Source organism: Trachinotus anak, unplaced genomic scaffold (assembly GCF_046630095.1).
Source record: "Trachinotus anak isolate AG129_WGS33_773 ecotype Australia unplaced genomic scaffold, CSIRO_AGI_Tana_v1 ptg000005l, whole genome shotgun sequence".
Lineage (NCBI taxonomy): Eukaryota > Metazoa > Chordata > Actinopteri > Carangiformes > Carangidae > Trachinotus > Trachinotus anak.
In genome coordinates this window covers 12516580-12537449 of record NW_027273856.1, presented here as the reverse complement: position 1 = coordinate 12537449, position 20870 = coordinate 12516580, and the positions used below count along the sequence as shown (strand labels likewise).

At 45.2% G+C, this 20870-nt stretch overlaps 1 protein-coding gene across 4 annotated transcripts in view; it reads left to right on the top strand.

The window, feature by feature from the left end:
* The window catches only part of LOC139621637 (uncharacterized), a 28249-nt gene extending 8013 nt beyond the window's left edge, over window positions 1-20236 (top strand). Inside the window, exons 6-24 of one of the 4 annotated variants that reach the window (XM_071478356.1) lie at window positions 478-591; window positions 937-1053; window positions 3725-3885; window positions 4535-4681; window positions 5464-5566; window positions 6842-6940; window positions 7099-7281; window positions 7890-8143; window positions 9456-10394; window positions 11552-11648; window positions 11739-11846; window positions 13733-15094; window positions 15504-15626; window positions 15717-15845; window positions 16640-16832; window positions 16914-17038; window positions 17545-17735; window positions 17952-18085; window positions 18194-20236. In XM_071478356.1, the coding sequence (XP_071334457.1) occupies window positions 478-591; window positions 937-1053; window positions 3725-3885; window positions 4535-4681; window positions 5464-5566; window positions 6842-6940; window positions 7099-7281; window positions 7890-8143; window positions 9456-10394; window positions 11552-11648; window positions 11739-11846; window positions 13733-15094; window positions 15504-15626; window positions 15717-15845; window positions 16640-16832; window positions 16914-17038; window positions 17545-17735; window positions 17952-18085; window positions 18194-18426 (4812 nt within the window). In that variant the 3' untranslated portion in view covers window positions 18427-20236. Of the gene's footprint in view, window positions 1-477; window positions 592-936; window positions 1054-3724; window positions 3886-4534; window positions 4682-5463; window positions 5567-6811; window positions 6941-7098; window positions 7282-7889; window positions 8144-9455; window positions 10395-11379; window positions 11473-11551; window positions 11649-11738; window positions 11847-13732; window positions 15095-15503; window positions 15627-15716; window positions 15846-16639; window positions 16833-16913; window positions 17039-17544; window positions 17736-17951; window positions 18086-18193 lie in introns of those variants that run through there. The other 3 variants (XM_071478355.1, XM_071478357.1, XM_071478358.1) reach the window with 3 other exon arrangements.
* Window positions 20237-20870: the final 634 nt, after the last annotated feature.

Here is a 20870-nt window from a genome sequence, read left to right as displayed (position 1 = left end):
TCAGCTTCTTCTCATGTGTCATTTCCTGGGGGCGGAGAAACTCTAACAGCAGAATTTAATATGGGGCATGAAGAGTGACCCATGTATGTGTTTTGCAGAGTCTTTCCTGAAGTGTTTGGGAGTTGCATTCAGAGACATGTCTGTCACAGTGGAATTTCCCAGTGAGGGGAGAAAGGCGCCGGGGGCTCACATGCATGACTGGTCACATGTTGGGTTATTTAATAGAAAAGCCTCAGTGAAATTAAATTAAATGAGCACAATTATGTTGGGGACGCTGCATTTTTCAACTGCAGCAAGAAAAAACCTTGAATGGTTCCTGTGGTCCTGAGGTCGGCCTGCAGAGCCACATGTTAATGCATTTTATTTTATAATCACAACCTGCTGGGATAGAGAAGAGCCTCACTCATAACTGCTATTTAAGAACTCACATCATTTGATTCAGTGTTAATATCAGTTTTCTCCTGGTCCCTCCTTCAGCTACACAAGCGGACGGTTCACAGTGTTTACATCGTTCAGCCGAAGAAGAAAGATGTTGTCAAGCTAATGCAGAAACTCCTGGCTCCAGCAAAGTCTCACTCTGCCTCCTTCAAGGTGTGTGTGTGTGTACTTGTACTTGCTACATAATAAGGACCAAAAAAAGTATTTTACTAACAGAGTGAGGACATTTTGGGAAAGTGAGGACATTTTGGCCGGTCCTCACTTTTTGAGACACCTTAAAATCACATGTTGAGGGTTAAGACTTGGTTTTAGAGTTATGGTTAGAATTAGGTTTAGGTTAAGGTTAGGGTCAGGGTTGGGGTTAGGCACTCAGTTGTGATGGTTAAGGTTAGGGTAAGGGGCTAGGGAATGCATTATGTCAATGAGTGTCCTCACAAAGATAGGTGTGTGTGTGTGTGTACGTACCTCGAAGAGTTACACTGACTTCATCTTTTTCAGAAAGTCTTCTTGAAAGAGATCTCGGAGCTGTCCAACTACATCGACCGCAGCCAGCTCACAGCATCACTGGGGGGCTACCTGATCTACTGTCACCAGAGCTGGGTCTCCTTCATTAAGGTCGTTTATATTTCTACCTTATTTTTAACATGAGTCATGTCTTTACTTTAATGTAGGACTTACCACTAGATTAGCTGCTGCAGTGGTGACGGCTGATCAGATGCTATGATTAGCAAACTGACAGGTTGCTGTTAAACCAGCTCACATTTACCTGTTTATAAACCCCACCCTGCACAGTTACACTATGACCCATACACTGTGCATTAATGTTGACGCTCCAGTATTCTGGAGGAAAGGTGATTAGCTACATTCCCTCTGTGTGCGAACAGGATACATCCATCGGCAAGTTTAACAAGTTGAGCTAAAATCTAAACCACATAGAATATGGTGAGCCTCATGCAGGAAACCTGTATCAACAGGTTTGACACCTTCAGCAGTTTGTTAATCTGATTGTTTGATTTCTGCTCTGAAGTTTGTCTGTTTTTTACTCCAGAGTGAGATTTTTGTGAATGAAAGTTGAAGCCACCAGCAGCTGAACACATGGCCTCACAGACACGGATGATGCTGATCTGTGATCTGTGACACATTCACTCAGCAACAGCCTGTAATGATTTGACAGATGAACTATTATGAGCATGAATATACAGGAAATAAACTGGCATCAAGTGAACCAGTCTGAGTCTGATTCAAAGCAGAGCTAGTGAAGTGGTCTCATGATCCATCAGTGGGCTTAACACAAAGTAACATTGTCCTGCTCTGCGTGCGTGCGTGCGTGCGTGCGTGCGTCTGTCTGTGTCTGTGTCTAATGTCTACAGTAGCACACACACACGCTGTTTATCTGATGTACACTGCTGCAGCTGAAGTGTTTCTTCCAGGTCAGCGTTGCCTCTGTGATGGAGAGCATGCTCAGTTCCCTCCATCAGAGACGGTTTATCTGTGAACCCATTCATGAGGTCCATCCGAGCGGCCTGCATCCATTGTTTGTTACCTTGGTGAAGCTTGTGCGAATGCCTTATGTAATCAGCTGACCTTATTAGCAAGTGAAAGGAGCCTCTTTCCATTAGATGATACATTCAGTCATGTTGAACTGGGGCGTTTGGCCACGATGTCAGGATTCATTAACCACAGCAAGAGACACAGTCTCCACCAGACTTACATTTAGGTTGGGGGCAGCTTCTGTGTGTAAATCAGAGCAGTCTTACATTAGTCTGTTATTGTAAGAGGGAGGGGCAGGGAGGGCTTATATTGAATATACTCACTGTGTTGTGGCCAGTTCCCCATGGGATGTAGTAAATGACTATAGCACCAACATCAAGTGTAAGTGTGTCTGTGAGACACAATCCCCCGCCCATCCAGAAAACTCCTGGGTGCATGTGTGACATGGGTGAGGAGGTGTGTGTGAATCCGTGTTTACAAACGGAAACTGAAGACGGAGGAAGTGGTTCAGAAAAGAAGCGGCACCAGAACACTGTGTGTGTGTGGTGGCTGTGTCACTGCTACTGTCTGTCTATAACTCTAAGATGATTTCAGCCTCCACTGGGTTTCTGCTGTGACCCTACAGAGAACCCGTGGTCTCCACATACAGCTGCTAAAATGGTTGAAAGTATTTTTTCAATTCAGATTCAACCTACACATTGAAACTATAGTGACAGGTGTCAGTTTTATAAAATGTTGCTGGTATCATGTCAGTATCTCCATCATCAGAGGTTTTCTATGTCTGTATTTATGCTGAGAACTGCACGCGTCACATGTGATAGATGAAGAGATGGATGCGTTATTCATCCCCTTGGGGAAATGAACTTGTCCAGCAGGATATTTGCAAAAAGAACATTAGTCAGTATGATGATCCTCTGTCTCTGTCTGAGGTGTTGAACAGTCTGATGACAGTGGGGCAGAGGATGGGGCAGAGGTTAGAAGGGACCTGAGTCCCTTCTAACCTTTTATCATGGTCGCTGAAATGAAATCAAGACTTTCTGCACACGGCATGCAGGCAGTGTGTTTCAGGCCTTAAGTGTTAAATGTCTTTCTCCTGGATTCTTGTCATTTGTTTGGGTCCGATTTCCCACTTTCTGCAAATTATTCCAGTACAAACCACTGAAGAATGAACACTAAACAAGAATGTTTTAATGCAGACAGATGTTGCAGGGACTGTAATCATCATGGTGGGGACTTTTGTAAATGCATCAAAGGGTTAAATTGTGCATTTATGAAAAGCTTCAGAGGAGATTTCAAAATATGGAGATATTGTGATGTTATTTATATCACTTAGCCCTAAATGAGACTGTCAGGCCCTGTTCAGACCTGCTTTTAACATCCATCCAGAGTGATCCAGTCACAGGTGGTCAGCTCTAAGTACAGGTACCCAGGACGCATTCAGGAAGCATTTGAGATCATATCTCTCTGACCAGATTCGGAGGTGGTCTGGGCCACATGGGACCACATATTGACAACGGACCCCTCTGTCTGATTGGCTAAAAACAACACTACATACCTGGTTATTTGCATATGAAGCAGGGAAGTGAGATCTTATCACAAGTGGTCATTGGAGACAGATGTGGAGATTTTAAAGCCAGGTGTGAATAGATGTTTTCAGAGCTGACCAGTTGTGTTCTGATCTCTGAGGACGCATGTTAATACCAGGTCTGAACGAGGCCTGTTAATAGTTATGACCTTGTCTTGTTTACTTGACCTGTATGTTGAAATGCCTCTGGCTCCACGCTCCTCCCTGCAGGAGATCCATGTCTTTCTCCAGGAGTTCCTGTCCGTGGTCCAGAGGCTGCCCTCGTACGTCTCCACCCTGCAGTCTTTGTCCAGGCTGCCACTGCCCAGCACCTTCAGAGAGCTCCAACACTTCTGCTCCACCAATGAGGCCAAGTTCCAGCAGCTCAGGAGGTCAGCTGCTCGTCTGACTGCACTTATTGATCTGTGATGAGTTGGTTCCTTTAGCTGCAAAGATGTAACAAACTGATCACTTTGATTTTCTCTTGTTTTTGTGATAAGTCTTTTCAAAGGGAGGTTGATGAGCTGAGTGTCAGACTGTGTGGTTGTGTGTTCAGTGTTATGGAGTGTTCTTCCTTGACCTTACGAAACATGTTTTTGGCTGTAACTCATGAATTAATTCACTACTTATGACACTATTTAACTCTAATGTCTGTAAGGACTAAATGAAGTGATGACTTTTATGTCCAAAAGGTCAAAGGTCAATGTCACTGTGACATCATAATGTTCTTCTGGTCATTATTCAACACTGTAACTCAGGTAGGAGACTGTGACCCTGTGTCCTGTAACTTCACCGGTTGGTGAGGAGAAGGAGGAGGAGGAGATGGTGGTGATGAAGGCTGGATGCCCTGAAATGACTTGTGCCACTTAGAGACCAAACAGTCACAGCTATTTGCATCCATTCAGAAATGTTGTTTCTGGTGTGTAACTGAGCTGGCTAGCTGTCTGACACAACAACATGTAACAACACAGGTCTAGTTGTTTTTAGATGATGTGGAAAAGTGACAAATTGAGACTTTAACATTTGTGTGGTGGTGTGCAGGGAACTGGGGCTGGACGAGCTGCTGAGGCACTGTGACCGTGTGGTGGGGAAGCTGCGTCACCCTGAGAAGGAGCCGTGCTACCAGGCGATGGCCGGCACCGCCCTCTTCATCCACACGGCCTTCGACATGCTGCAGAACCACAGCAGGTACTGCTCACTCTGTTAATCTTGTTAATGTGACACGTCTGTGTGCTCTGTACAGCAGTGATGCAAGAGACCTGAGCTGTACAGCAGGTAGAGCCACAGTGGCTACAGGAGTCTGGCTAATAAAGTCTGTGTTAATCTTGCTCATACCTGTCTATGGTCATTCTTCCTCTGTGCTGGTGACAGTTGTTGACAGAGGCATTATGGGTTGTCTGTCTGTCTCATTCTGATGTCTCAGTGACGCCTTCAGGGACCCTCCTCTGATATACACATTCACCTGGACTCAAGGAAGAACTGGTTTGAACTTAGTGGTCAGAGGTCAAAGATCACTGTGTCCATACCTCAAGAGTTCACTGTTGTGACAGGAGGCATCACAGATGGGTCAAGTAACGCCTATCAGTTGAGTTTATTACCAATAACAACACACTAATTATCACACAAATGTCTAACAGGATTAAATTAAGTGATGAAATTTTATATCCAAGAGGTCAAAGGTCAACTTCACTGTGACATCATAATGAGGAGACACTGACACTTGGCTGGTAGGAGGAGCCACACAGCTGATCCTCAGCTCCACAGCCTCTGCTGTGTTTGTAAAACCAGCGTTTACATGGGGTCATGTGGAAACACTGACGTGTGTGTGTAACAGCAGGAAACCTCCAGGCTACGTCTGTACGTTTAGTGAACATGAGTCTGTAAGTGTCAGAGTGAGCACCCAGCAGGGTGCAGTGGGTTGTAAGGAGTGTGATGACAGCAGCTGCTAAAGGTCTCTTTGCTTGGTGCAGGATAACTGCTGCTGTGGAGAAGGTGGAGCTGCTCTGGCAGCAGGCCTTCTCACAAGCCCGTCTGCAGCTGCAGGTGTTCCAGCTGCGAGAGGATGCTCTGCAGGTGAGTCAGCTGACAGCTGTTTGCAGTTTGTCCAGTCACTGTGGTTCAGGTGACATCAGGACAGAGACCACCTGAGGGTCATGGTCTGCCTGCACGTTAAAGGTTTTCTGCCTGTGAATTGTCAAGGAAGTGATCTATTCAAACAACATATGGATTTATGCAAATCATCAGGCAACCATAGTAACGGTGAGCCTCAAGTTCTCAGTCACCCCGGGGGTCCTTGAGGAGGTTCCTGGGGTCCCCACCAAAAAGGGGAATCATTTCTTTTCACTATAATTTTATCCATCAGTAACACAACGACAGAATGTGTGAGGGTCATGGGTTGAAACACTGGGAGCATGAATCAGATCAGATGGAGGTCTGTGGTCTGGTTTGTGGCAGTTTAGAGTCTTTGAGAACTCCAGAGTCTCTGCTCAGCAGCACAGTTTTAAAATCACAATGTAAAATATGATCTGACATAACAGAGTGAGAACATGTATCATTCTCAATACAGTCAAGTCCTAATATGGCAAAGTACAACTATCTTTTTTTTTTCCTATTTTAAAGTGATATTTTTTTGGCCTTTTAATGCCTTTATTAGATAGGTACAGTGAGAGAGTGACAGGAAAGTCAGGGCGAGAGAGAGGGGATGACATGCAGCAAAGGGCTGCGGGTCGGACTGGAGTCCCAGGCCGCTGCGGCTAGGATACGAGTCCCGGGCCGCTGCAGCTAGGACTAAGCCTTAATGGTACACGCACTACCAGGTGGGCCACCGAGGCGCCCTAGTACAACGTTCTTTTATATTGCAAAATATACTAATTTAAATGTTTTTAAATGGAAAAGTTTTTTTATATAATACATAATTATATTGTATTTCATGTTTCAGGTGTAAGTGATGCTGTCACTAAACAGCAGTTCAATAAAATGTATTTCAGTATTATGAAAAATGTCACATGGTGGGAAAGATCAGGATAATTGTTGTCACAAGCCTTAAGAGACATAAATGAGTAAAATAAGGTTTAAACTGACCTGTTTCCTGCTGACATCACTTCAGATTAAAAGTGTCAGTGTGGTGGATGAAAATCCAAGTCACATCCAGAGAATCTGATTCTGGTGCTTGTCACTGGATGTTGAAGGATTTAACACAGCAGGTCCAGGTGATGACCTCATCAGTGTGACAGACCGACCTGTAAAATGTCTGATGAGTAGCTGTGGTGAAGGTGTCACTCCTCCTCTAGTAACTGATGTGTTTCCTTGTGCTCACAGATCACAGAACAGATCGAATGTCTCTTTCAGGAGAAGCTCCAGCCTTACAAAGTAGGGATTGCAAAGGACGCCATGAAGGCCGTGGCGGCAGTGTCCCACTTCGAGGCGTCCATTCACACGCCTGCTGTGGTATTTGTTTAGTTAATGTGCTCTGTTCAGTCCAGTTGTTTGTGATCACGCTGGATTTCTAATATGAGTTTAACTTCACACTGTCACATTCCCTAAAATGTAATTCATGTGAAGTTTTGTTGTCCAGTCAAAATGACCCCCTCCCTCCCGCCTGTCAGGCTCTGGTTCGCTGTGCAGAGGATGTGATCCACAGGTTGGCGGAGTTCCTGCCGGTGGACGCTCGCAGCAGGGAGTGTTGGGTTTCAGACCTGGAGAGGCTGAAGGAGAAACTTAGCTCTGCTGTTCACTTCATCCTCCAGACTCTCAGAGCAGTTTCCAACTACCACCACTACTTCAGCAGGGTGAGTCAGATCACCAGCACTCACCTGCAGTTAGACTGGTCGATTAGTTAATTGTTGATATGCTGAAGGTGAACATTTCTTTGGACGGGTTCGAATTGTGAGAGATTTTTCTTTGAGTTGAAGCAGATGAAGTGAAAGGAGTTGAGGCATCAGTGAAATGGCAGGAATCAGCTCAGGACGGAAAGCAGTAAGAAAGTGTCACTGTGAGGTGTCTAAGCCGTGAGAGCTGCTGGCACTGAGTAAAAACTGAAAGCAGATGAAGTGTCAGTTGAAGGATGAGAGGTGAAATATTTTAGATGAGACCTTTTGTTGTTTGCAGATCAAGTAGAAGCAGACACACAGATGAGGTCAGCGGTGTGGAGCTGGTTCTCTCTGCCAGCTTCTTCACATTGGACATGTTCAGTGGGATGATGATGATGATGATGATGATGATGATGATGATGATGATGATGATTCTGTTGTTCTGATTGGCAGCCAGTCGATAGGTGAAAACAGCAAGCTTGCAGCATGTTGGTGTCAGCTGAACCTGAGAGGTCACCTGTAAACGTTTCCTTTTCAAGACAACACTGAACTGTGTATCCTGACCCTGGTTCCTGTTCCTTTCACAGGCCAACACCTGGTACACTCTGGTTCTCTGTGAGAACTTCCTCCAGGAGCTGCTGTCAGGGGTCAATGCAGATGGCGCTCCCAAGCCGCGGCAGAGGAGGACCCGGGGGCCGATCCCTGCCTGGAGGCACAAACTGTCCACCTTCCTCAAGAAGCATTGTCCACCAGATGTGGAGGAGCTGGTTCATCTGGCTCATCTGTCCAACGTCATCCCAGATGACACGGTCCAGCAGGCAGGCAAGCAGATGTCTCAGCGGTGAGAGAACTGAAGAGAAGCCTGTGGTGGTCTCGGGTCTGGCCTTAGCTTTTGAAGTAGTTTCTTATGGATCTGTGACATCAGGGTCGTCATGATACCAGCACCAATAAAATCCCATGATCCTCAATACCACACACCCCTACATATAGTATAAGGGATGTGAAAGAAGAGTCAGAAGCCAGAGAGATAGAGAGCTGCTGGTCTGTCTGTCTCTGAACCGCTCATCAGTTCCACTAATCTCAGGGTCCACCTTTAGCTTTTTCTCCTGGATCTTTCAACTGTACCACCTGGTCTTCATCAGCAGTTTGCTCAGTTGTCATGGAGATCAGTATATTCTGGTTCCATCCAGGCCATATTCACACAGCGACCATTTTCCTCTGACATCATGCTGAGGGTAGGAAGCTCATGTGTTACTGCTGTGACCCAGGTAGTGATCAAGTCATATAAATGTAAAGAATCTAACAAACTGCTGAACAAACAAGAACCTGTTGTTGTCACTGACTTGACTCATTACCTGAACCCTGTGGGGGGGCTCGTTTTTACAGATTCTGAGGTGCACCCATGTCCTGACAGAGGTGAAACTGAGATCCTCAACTGTGACTGAAATCAAAACAAAACAAACGGACTGTATCCGCTGAGCTCACAGCATGATACAGCTCAGAAACAAGGGTTCATTTCACAGCGAAGATGGGTTCAGTTCGCTGTCGTCATATCACTGCATCACTGATGCAGGTCCATCATGAAACTATATAACGTTAGTTCATGTTGAACAGACCAGTGGATGATTTGTCACCTTTACTTTTATGTTAACTGCAAACTTGAGTGTTTCAGTGTCTGACCTTCAACAATGAGCTTCAGTCCAACTGCTGGATCCTTTTTTAATCCTCTGTGGATTCTGGCAAATTCATCTGCACATTATCAGTGTGGTCAGAAGAAGTGGAGATAAACAAGTCAAGTTTTTTTCACTATCTCAGCCACAGGGTTTCTTCAGAGACACTGAAATGTTCAGGGTGTCCCTCTCTCAGGCTGACGTCAGAGGAAGATGGCCGCTGTGTGAATATGGTCTATGACTTCTTGTCTGTGCCGTAAACCTTGTGAAATGGTTTAAAATTTCTCCGTCCTTCAGTTTCTCATCTGAATTTGCAGAAAATCTGTCATCATGATTCACAATAACAAAAACGTGTGTACTGTGATACACACCCTGTCACCTCACATGCTTACATCTTCATCTGCTCCAGTTGTAGACATGTGGCTGAACAGACGACCGGGTTACTGACGCAGCTACGTGACCAAATCTGTTTTCATCCTTCAGGTGCATGACCCTGAGGAAACTTGTAACTTCCTCGGGGCCTGTGGCTGTGGCTCAGCTCCAGCAGGCCTTACAGTGGCAGTATGAGTTGTTGCGGAGCCGCCATGTCAGTCAGTCCTGTGACACTGCCACAGACAGACCAGCCCAGGATGTTCAGGATGGCCCCCCAGAGTCCAGTCTCATTCAGTGTGAGAGTGGTAATGAAGCAGTCCGTCCTCTTGAAGCATCTCCTTCGACTGCCGTCTCTGGGCTGGTGTCGGCTGAGGGCAAACCCCCCTCCCTCAGCTCCTTTGACTCAGGCTTCGATGGAGCAGGGAGCAGCCAGCTGGAGGCCTGGGGGGGGAGGGAAGGAGCGGAAGGTCTGTCGAGATCAGCTGGGACCAGGGACTCTGCGAGACCTGCCACAAGCCATCCTCTGATTCAGGAGGAGAACATCTCCAGTGTTTCAGATCTGGAGTTTGACTGCGGCTCGTTGGGGAGCTCATCAAAGGCCAGGATCCAGATCATCCCGAAAGTGAGCGAGGACTCCCTCAACTTTGAGATCAAAGTGAAGCGCTCAGCCGCACTGCCCACTAATCCCTGGCTCAGCCTGCCGTTAGATGATCTGGAAAACATGTACACCGTCACCATCACACACAACCCCACGCCGCACAAGTCCAACCTACAGTTCTTCCATCCCTCAGACCCCCACACCAATGCCAACCCCAACAGGTCTCGAGATCCACCCACAAAGATGGAGGAGGTATTGTGCAGCACACAGCCCACAGGGCCACAGAGCCGAGGCTGCGTTCTGGAGGATCTTGAATTAAGTCCCATCAGCCACATACTCTCCAGCACTATTACAGATGGAAGAGACCAGTCCATCTGCACCACAGAGGGGGGTCCTACTCTTCTCTGGGACTCTTATGACCTCCATGACCAGGACCAGGATCCTGTGGAAAGGTAATGTTCCTGTGAGGCCACAGCGCTCATTAGATTTAATAATATATTAAAGTACAGTCCCTGAGGTGGTGTCAGATAAATACCACACAGGAGCTCACACTCGTTAGCATCTCAACACCATGAAACGTTTGTCACTCTGTGATATTTCTATGGCCCCAGGCACTGAGAGGGTGAAAGAGAAAATACAGTTCTGCAGTTGGATCAGAGAATCCTGTAAAAGGGTCAATGTTCGCCTGAAGACAGCATCTGCTGAAAGATTAACACTCAGATGATGAGTTTGATGAGCTGAGAGAAACCCTCCCACAATCAATGTAGATCATGACAGAGACACAACATTAGATACAGGAGCATCCAGGACCAGCTCCCAAGCAGGGGGGGGCACAGCGACTGGTCCGGACCTCAACGGGACTTTTTCTAAATTAACCTGTGACCTGAGAAAGTCATTTGATTGGCTAAAGATGCCACAATTGGCTCTGGCTACATTACTACTGTAGTTAGAAAATACAAATTAGTTAGTTAGTAAACTGAGCGTCTTTGTGTCTGTGCGGGTTGAGAGCCCTTTGACAGGCTGCTGAGCCTCAGCTACAGAGCAGGGCTGGGCAGTCATTATAACAGGAGTGATGTTGAACCGGTGGTCAGTTATGAGATGATGGTAAACAGCAGCACAGGCAGAGGAGAGACGGCGCCAGCAGGTTAACTGTTTTCAGTTGCACGGCAGAACATCATTTAACATAAACTACAGGTCAAACCAGACTGAGTGAGACTGTAGAAGAACACCCCTGAGTGTGGTCAGTCCAGTGCATGTGAGTGTAAAGTTTCATCTGTGAGTGAGTGAGTATTTCCTCTTGACTGGTGATTTAAAGTGCTGCAGAGTCAGAGGGGCTTCCTGTTTTGGTCATTTTAAAAAGTGGTATTGTGTAACTGAATATGAAACATGTACCAGCTCTGTGCAGGTGTGTTTTTCATGCACCAATCATTTGTACTTCACAGTAACTCACATAGAAGAAAAGAAACCAAACCAGAGGTTGAAGCATCTAAAAGCTGCAGACTGACGTTAGCTTTCAGTGAAGTGACTGAAGTAAGCAACAGGAGGTCATTTGTTGATGTACGGGTTTAAAATAATCTCCGCACTGGGACATTGGTTTGCTTTTTTCCAGTGTGATCGATATCTCCCAGAAGGACTGGGATGAGAAGGAGCAGCAGGGTTTGAGGGAGGTGGAGGAGATCCTGGGCAGGGCTGATGAAATTCTGGAGGTAAGAGGTGTGGGGGGGTGGGGGTATTATTGATGCGACTTTGAGTTTTTTCCTGACTCGATCTGAACAGCAGTCACACGTCTCTCACAGGAAGAAGAAAATGTTCTGGCGCAGGAGGCCGTGCTGGAGGCCCTGCTGAGGTCAGAGGTCGGGCACAGTCCCTGGCCTCTGTGGGACAGTGAGGACCAGCTTGGTGTGGTAAGTTCATCACTGTGATGCTGCTCATCAGTGACCATGGGTTTGATAGCACTGATGAACTCAAGTCCTTAAGGTGTCGCTCTCTTGGTCTCACAGCTCATATCAGCGCTCTTGTGTGTCTCATTTGTCTTTTCATTGGTCCAAACAAGTGGATCACTTCTTCTTCTGGAACTTACTGTGTAGTCAACTGTGTTGATTTTAGATTAGACTCACTACTCGTCATTACTATTAACCACTGTTATCTGTCACTATTATTGATAACACCATTACCTATACAGCTATTCCTGGTCTCTCTCTTTTCTCCTCTCTCCTCCCCCCACCCCCCCTTTTTTCTCTTCCTAAACCCAACTGGTCGAGGCAGACCCCCCCCCCCACCCTGAGCCCGGTTCTGTTGGAGGTTTCTTCCTGTTAAAAGGGAGTTTTTCCTCCCCCCTGTCGCCAAGCGCTTGCTCTTTGTGGGAACTGTTGGGTTTTTCTCTGTAACAAAGTAAGGTCTTGACCTGACCCTGTAAAGTGCCTCGAGATAATGTATATTATGATTTGGCACTATACAAATAAAATTGAATTGAAATTGAAAGTTTTGTGAAATACTAAAAACCGTGTGAGTTTTCATCGACAAAACCTGAAGAGGTTTTCTGCAGTGAATTTTTAGGACAGAGTCAGCAGTCTGTCTGTCTTCCTTACAGTATCAGCTGGTAATTTGTAAATGAACTCAACTCAGAGCGCATTACACTACAGGTCAGATTCACACACACAGTCAGACAGCGCTTCTCTTACACACACACTCACACACACACACACACACACTGATGGTTCATCAGCAGGGTCGGTTTGGGATTCAGCATCCTGAGCATGTTGTAAACTGCCAAATTGCAGTTTGAGGCATCAAATCTGTTTTCATCACAGCTTGTTTAATTCAATTTTCAGAGAGAGAGAGAGATGTTGCTGCACTCAGGGCACATAATATTAGTGAGGACGTCAAACTACGCACAGTTGAAACTTACTTCTGACACTGATCAGGATCAAGAGTTGACACACTGATGCCACCCACTGGTTTGTGAACAGCCTCCAGATTGTAATTTGTCTGTCGCCATCTTGGTTTTTTGATATCAGAAGAAACCATATTTGGAGGAGAAGGTGGAGCTGAGGAGGTGTGAAGGTGGATCTGACCTGCTCTGTACTCTATCCTGATTGTCAGGCAGGTCGCCGTGTGTGGTACAGTCTGTCAATCACACAGTAGTCCCGCCCTAATCCATCCCCTACTTTATGGTCTATTTATCTCTAAATGGAGCATAATTTAAAAACTGAACATCATGTTGTATTGAAGAAGACTTGAAACTAGAGACTGAGACACAAACTCATCAGGATGGTAATATATCAAGTGGGAAGTAGAGACATTTTCACATAGACTTCAATTCAATCAGACTTCTTTTCACAAGTCGCCACCAATGGTCATTAGATAGACCCGGAGTCTACGTCCATTTTATATACAGTCATTGATCCGGATCAATAAAGGCTTGATTCTGCAGATGGGTTGTTGTTGAACAGAACTTATAACAATAATGTTGGTCAATCTTTCACATGTTTTTAGGCAAAAATTGTTCTATGTTTAGTCACAGTCTTCATTGAGTCGTTTCATTGACACCATCAGTGGTATCCAGAAAGACTGTACTGTATGCATGAATCTCTTTATGTAATAGTGCTTGTTTGAAGTCAGACTATTGTTGAGTCCCATTGTTAAACCAGTCTCATCTGTGTTCCTGTACATTGTCGGCCTCTGTGACCACAGAACAGTGTCTACCATCATTGACCCATGGTTCATACAACCTGTATAAACCTGCAGTGTCATGATTTATCTGCATGTGCTCTTTTTTTTTTTTTTAAAGATGTCATCCAGTGAGTTGATTGAAGCTGGTGTTCTTGCCCTTGGGGACTACCTCGACCCTGCTGGACCTGACAACCTCAGTGAACCCAGATCAACTGGATCTGCAAGTGAAACTAAGACTTCTGAAGACGATGGGTGCTGCACTGACGCTGCAACTGAAGCAGACACAGCAGCATTTCAGAGCAGGCCGGACCTGCTGACGGAGCTAAGGACCGTCCACGTTCTGGACGAACTGATCATGGAGGAGAACCTGAAGATCCACAAGCTGCGGCGCTGTGAAGAAAACCCAGGTGAGGACCTCTTGGGGAGAAACCCTGCAGATACAAACGGGCCGTCGAGTGTGAGTAAAGAGAGGGAGGCTTTCCGGTTACAACTGGAGAAGGAAAAGAGAGAGGTGGAGAACCTCGAGAAGAGTTTGGACAAAGAGCGTAAAGTGAAGAAGCACAAAGACCGAGCTAGAAAGGTCGTCAAATGTTCTATAATGGACAAGGCTAGAGGTGAGAATAAGGAGGACCAAGCACTCTGTGAGGAGCTTTTATCAGAAGGCTCTAACAGATCACATAGAACACGGTCCACAGTTGTAGACCTGAATGAGGATACCTGTAAGACTGAAAATCCTCAGGCAAAACTGCTTCCTGGTGTTGGTACAGAGACCATATCGCAGGATGGTGTTCAGGAGCTTCCCTCCTCTGAGGCTGCTGCATCTGGATGTAACTTCAGTGATACCTTTGATTTGAAGCAACCTTCTGAAGAGCTGGGTATCGAACCTCAGGGACATGTCTGTGGTGAAGGATTAGACGGCTCTAAACCAGAAGCTTCTTTAACCCCTGAAATGAGGCCAGAGGGTGGAGCGTTTGACCCGGGTGGACAAGCTTTACTTCCTGTGAACGATGACCTCACACAATGCACAACTTCTCATTCCACAGAGCTGCTGGATCCAGATCCATCTTCAGCAGCTCCGGATCCCTGTTTTGTGCAACTTGATCCACAAGATGAATCATTTGGATCAGAGAATGTGACTCCAGCCGTCAGTCTCTACTTTATCAGGCCAAAGGTACAAGAACAGAGCAACAACAACAATAACCACTCACAGAAATGTGGCCCGTCCTTTGACCTGTGGTCTGAAATGACATCTAAAGATGAATCAGTGGAACCTGCAGGTTTACTACAGACAGACTTGCATGCAGCAGTGGAAATCCAGACTGTCTCCCCTCCAGATGAGTGCCCACATCAGCAGCTGCCTCCAGACCAGGCTGAGCTAAATGAAGACTGGCCGGTTGGTTATCAAAACTCTGAGGTCTTGAGGATCTCAGGCTCTGGGTCACCTGGGCTTCACACCCAGCTGGACATGGACACCAGAGAGGTACAGTCTGGATCAGCCACTTTAAGTTCAGTCGATGAGAGGCCACATTTAGACCTTTCACTTTACCTCAGTGCTTCAAACTAACATCAGTCACAGGGAGAAACTTTATAGCAACAGAAGTTTAGTTCAGCTTCATGGAAAATACTTACATCAGTCACACAGAGCCAGGCTAGCTCTTTCTGCCTGCCTCCATTCTTCATGCTAAGCCAAGCTAACCATGTCCAGCCCTGTACTGAACACACACACACACACACACACACACACACACACAGATCCATGTCCTCATCTCACTCTAAGAAAAAAGTGTACTTCCTGAAACGTTGGCTAAGTGATTAAAGGTCATGTCAGTGAGCAGCAGCATTGTTTTCTTCATTTCATTCAAACTGATGGATTCTTGCTTTAATTGCAGATGATGGATTTTAAGACCCCCATAGTGCTGGACACTGGGTCTGGTTTGATGAAAGCAGGATTTGCAGATCAAGACCGTCCCAACATCATGTTCCCAACAATAATTGGGACGCCCAAGTATGAGGTGAGGGTGCTTCTCATTTCCATCATGACCTTTAGAGAAGGTGTTGTAGTGCGGCCTCTCTGATCAGAGCTTTGTGTTTGGTCTTTGTAGGATGTCATGAACAGTAGCGTTGAGAGGGAGATCTATATTGGACACGAGGCTCAACACATGAGAGGGGTCCTGGCTCTGCAGCATCCCATAAAGAATGGGATCATTCGGAACTGGGATGAAATGGAAAAGGTGATGATGTGATGTCACTGTTCACTTAAGCGCTACCAATTATTCATTCAAAGTGACTTGCACTTGTGCTGTGCAACTACTACACCTCTATGTTGAATCCCAGAGAAGCAGGTATACTGTGTATCTGTGATGTCATCACAGGAAAACCTTTAACCCTACTAACTTACAAACTTACAACCTAAAAATATTTTTACCGATGTCAAATGATTTTTTTCATTTTAACTCCACATAGTTGGTGAAATCTCTGCAGAGCTGCCAGGTTTGGGCGTTTACTGCAAAGATATGGGGGGTACTTGAGCATACCTGGCAACCCTCGAGTTCACACTGTATGATGTGGTGTTCAAGTGAGCCTGGCAGCAGCAGTGGAGCTGGAAATGTTTAAAAGTTTCAGCTGTCACAGAAAAGAAAACGTCTTCACAGGACAAAAACAACATCTGTTATTATATTTAAGACGCACAGACAGGTGAGCTCTGATGTCACAGGCAGGTGAGCTGCAGTCTCTCAGGTGAGCTGCAGGCTCTCAGGTGAGCTCTGATGTCACAGACAGGTGAGCTCTTATGTCACAGACAGGTGAGCTGCAGGCTCAGTTTTTAATATTTATTTTGTTTTTTGTGCAACGTCATGGAAGTTATATCAACAAATACATGTTTAGTAAAGTCAACTTTACTGTGCGTGCGTGTTAATAAAAAAAAAGAGCAGGTGCACAGTCACAATTGCTTAATTTGGCCGTTGGACAAAAAGTGTCCCTCCATGATAAAACAAAGCCTTGAAACTAATGAGCGTTGTGGTTTCAGATTTGGCATTATGCCTTCCAGCAGCTGCGCATGGATCCAGAAGACCACCCTGTTCTTCTGACGGAGGCAGCCATGAATCCGCTGGAGAACCGACAGCGCATGGTGGAGATCATGTTTGAGTGTTTTAACGTTCCCCTCACCTACGTGGCCATGCAGGCGGTGCTGGCCCTGTACGCCGCCGGCAGGTCCACAGGTACTCTGCTCTCTTCATGTGTCTGTTTCCTTTTGTTCTGTGTGTTTTGTATCTTCGATTAAAAACAACTGTTCCTCGCAGGTGTGGTGTTTGACTCTGGAGACGGAGTGAGCCACAGTGTGCCTGTGTTTGAGGGCTACTGTCTACCTCACGCAGTGCATCGCTTCCATCTGGCTGGTGCAGATGTTACAATGCAGCTTAAAAAGGTATTCAGCAACACACTGTTGTTTTACCACTGTACGCAGGCAGTGGTGTGACTGGCCGATCCATCAGTCAGTCCGGTGCTGTTCTGTTTTCCTTCTCAGCAGAACTCTGTGTGTGTATCGACAGCCTGATGTGTCTGAGCCTCTGAGTTCCACTGTTTCAGTAACTCAACATCTCTAATTCTCACTTGGTCACATGTTCCTTGATCCCCATGAACACACATTGTGGTTTATTTAGACTCAGTCCCACACACACCGTCCTGCTGCCACACATACTCACTACAGCACCAAATATGGATTAATCCGCTGATTTGATTAAAAACTACAGTAACTCCAGCTATTTTGGAAAAATACTGCCTTTATTTTTAATTTTATCAAAGCTGTATATCAGTGAGCCGTTTTTTAAAAACACATCTTCAGAAGGAAGCAGTGGGCTTGGGGCTGAGGCACAGTCGACAGACTGAGTGGACTCTGGTCTGGTCTCTGAATGAATTTTGATGTGATTAAAGCTTCTGCAGGAGCAGGGGGTGAGCATGAGGACCACAGCAGAGCTGGAGATAGTGAGGGAGATGAAGGAGATGTGCTGCCGTGTGGCTCTTGACTATGAAGCTGAGCTGACTCAGGGGGGGTCCTCCTGCAGGGAAATGTATTACACCATGCCAGACGGACAGATCGTCACCCTCAGCTCAGAGCGGTTCAGGTAACCACACATCAGATCCTGCTTTAGACGGACAGTCACTCCACTGAATGGCGTTTTATAAATGAAGTCAGTATTAACACTGGAGCCCTGATATTTTTCAATTTACGTTCTCATTAATTCTCATTAATGATGAATCTGATAACGATGGGAACTGTTAGACAGAAGGACACTGCGTGTGTGTGTGTGTGTGTGTGTGTGTGTGTCCAATTCATCCAGGGCCCCCGAGATTCTGTTCAAACCCGAGCTCATTGGAAAAGAGCATTGTGGGATGCACGAGAGCATCTTCAAGTCAGTCCTCAGCTCAGACATTGACCTGCGGTGCAGCTTCCTGGGAAACATTGTACTGTCAGGTAACAGCTGGTTGTTGTTGAGGTGTAACACTACAGTGTGACGGCTCTGTGCCAGGTTGTCCTGCTTTGTCACCATTGTGAAGCAGGTGTTTTCTTGTCCTGCTGAAGGTGGGAACACTCTGATGCCCGGCCTGCCTGAGCGGCTCCAGGCCGAAATCAAACACCTGGTACCTGCTGACATGGGGGAGAGTGTTCGTGTCACTAGCCCCACAGACAGAGACTTCTCAGTGTGGAGTGGAGGAGCAGTGCTGGCCAACCTGCCCACCTTCAGCTCTGCATGGATCAGGCAGGAGGAATATGCAGAGTTCGGCCCTCAGATCGTCTTCAGGAAGTGCTTCTGAGGAGGACCACTGAGGTCTGACTCCTGTACAAAGGACCCTTAAATTTATTTCACCCAGTGCAATATACACACAGCTGGTGCTCTGATGCAGTGCCATGGACTGGTTCGAGCCATTACAACCTTTTTAAATGTCTAAAGTTCTTCTGTGGACTCGACTTTACCCTTGTCATCAGGGTGGATCTTGACCTGTGCAGGTTTCTGTTGACCTGGTCTTTGCTTTATGCCTTAATCTACTGAGATCCACCAAGGATGACATTCTGAACCTTTAACTGTCTTAACTTTCCCTTTGTAGGAATGTATTTCTGTCCTGAGAGTTAGTGTATCAGTGTCTCTGGTTAAGTGCCTGGGATTGAAGTAACCGAGGGACGTATAGAAGAAACTCTAAATATATACTCTAAATATAAATATAAATATAAATATACACACACACACACACACACGCATACATATGTGTAGATCTATTATCAAATCGCTTAATTTATACAATTTAAAGTAAATTTGATATAATAATCATTTTGTGTTATGTGTTAAACATGGCAAAGGTTGCGATCATTTTTTAAAGGTGGATCAATGTTCACAACTAAAACTTTTTCATAACAACATTGTATGATCTTTATGATGGTGCATTAGGGACACTGTTAACAGTTATGACTTATCTGTCTGCAAAATATTTTTCTTTAAAATGTAACACAAAACACAACATTACAACTTTTTTCTTTATATTTTGTCTTTTTACTTGTAATGTTGACTTTTTTTGCTCATAACTGCGACTTTGTAGTCATAACTTTACAGCTTTTTTCCCCCCAAAATATTCCTCATTTCCTCTGTAATGTTATGACTCATGAGACTTTTTGTCATAACACTGTCAACTTAAAAAAAAAATAGATTCTGGTTTTACTGTAACATTATGACTTCAGCACTTGTTTTGTCCTAGCAGTGGCTCTAATGCTCCTCAAATATGGTGACTCTTAAGTCAAAGCAGAAGATCAGTGTTTGCTGTTGTTGCAGTTCTGTGAACTGAGAGGAGGAAAGTGAGGGTTTGTGGGATATGAACAGCCGTAGCTGAGTCATGTCTGATTCTCCACCTGAGTGGCCTTTAGGTTGGTGAAGGTTTGTATGCAGTTGGAGGGAATGAAGCACAGTGCTGATCTGGTAATGCCTGTCACTTTATTTCTGTTGCAGAAGAAGGTGACGCTAATGCTAATGCTACTGCTGCAGGTGCAGTGTTTGTGTATTGTCTTCATTTGCAGTTCTCTTTAATATTGTTGGAGTGCAGTGTCTTACTGCTGTGTTTTGTGTCTTTATCTTCTGGGCTGAGAACATTAGTTGTGTGGATTTTTTTTAACACTTGCACAGTAGTGTTTATTTTTGGAAAGGTGTTCCAGGAGCCAAAGCTGCTGCATTTACCATGAATTCTGAAAAACCTTTGTCAGCCCTGTTGTATTTATACTTTTCCTTTGCATGAAATTATTTGTTGCATGTAATTTAGTTGCACCTTTTTGCATGTACTCCTGTGGCTGCATGTGTTTCTTTGTATTTTTCTTTATAAAGGCAGTTTACAAAGGCATGGGGTTGTCATATGACCTGAAGCTCAGCTCTGGATGGAGATGACTGAAATGTCACTGTGGGAGCTCCAGTGTGATCCTCTTGTGAGGGCAGAGCTGCTCAGTCTGCCTTCAGAGAGCAGGCTCTGCCTCGTCTGGCCACCTCCTCCTGTTAATGGACTGTAACAGTCAGTCAGCTAAACCATGCTATTTATGTCATGTCTTTTATAATAAAATTTTAAATAATTTTTAATAAAATTGTGATTTGATTTTTTTTTTTTTTTTTTTTTGCATGGTCTTTATTTTTCAGTAAATGGATTGAGTGCCCTGGCTAAGGAGGAAATATCTAAAGAGAATTTTTAATGATCCATCCATGTGCATCAAATGTCAGTCATTGATGCACATAACGATGCCAATTGCTGATCATCATTGGGGTGGGAGGTTTAAATATTTTGAAACAAATCTTTAAAAACATCAAATGTTGAAAAGACAAACTTTTATGTTGCCGTTGGTCCAGACCTCATCAATATCTCAGTCTGATTGTGCGCTAAATATTACATCCATGGCAAAAGACTGTAGAATTAGCAACAGGAAGAGTTAAAAGGAAAGAGTCAAGGGACATGATAAATCAAGTGACCTCTGAGTTACCAAATCATACATCATCAGGCACCAAACTTTAAAATTGAACAAAACTTAAATTCAATAAACAGTTTTCTGCAAAAGAGCATGGCTTATTCCACTTACCCTCTGTGGCGAAGTAAGAATATATATGGTGTTACTGTGTCTTTTTATGTAGTCTTTATTAAAGTGCAAGGGTTCCTATGGGTCAAGAATGTGTGACGTGCACGAAAGTTGTGCTACCAACCATAACGAAGTTCCTGAGGCCCTATTTGAAAACACG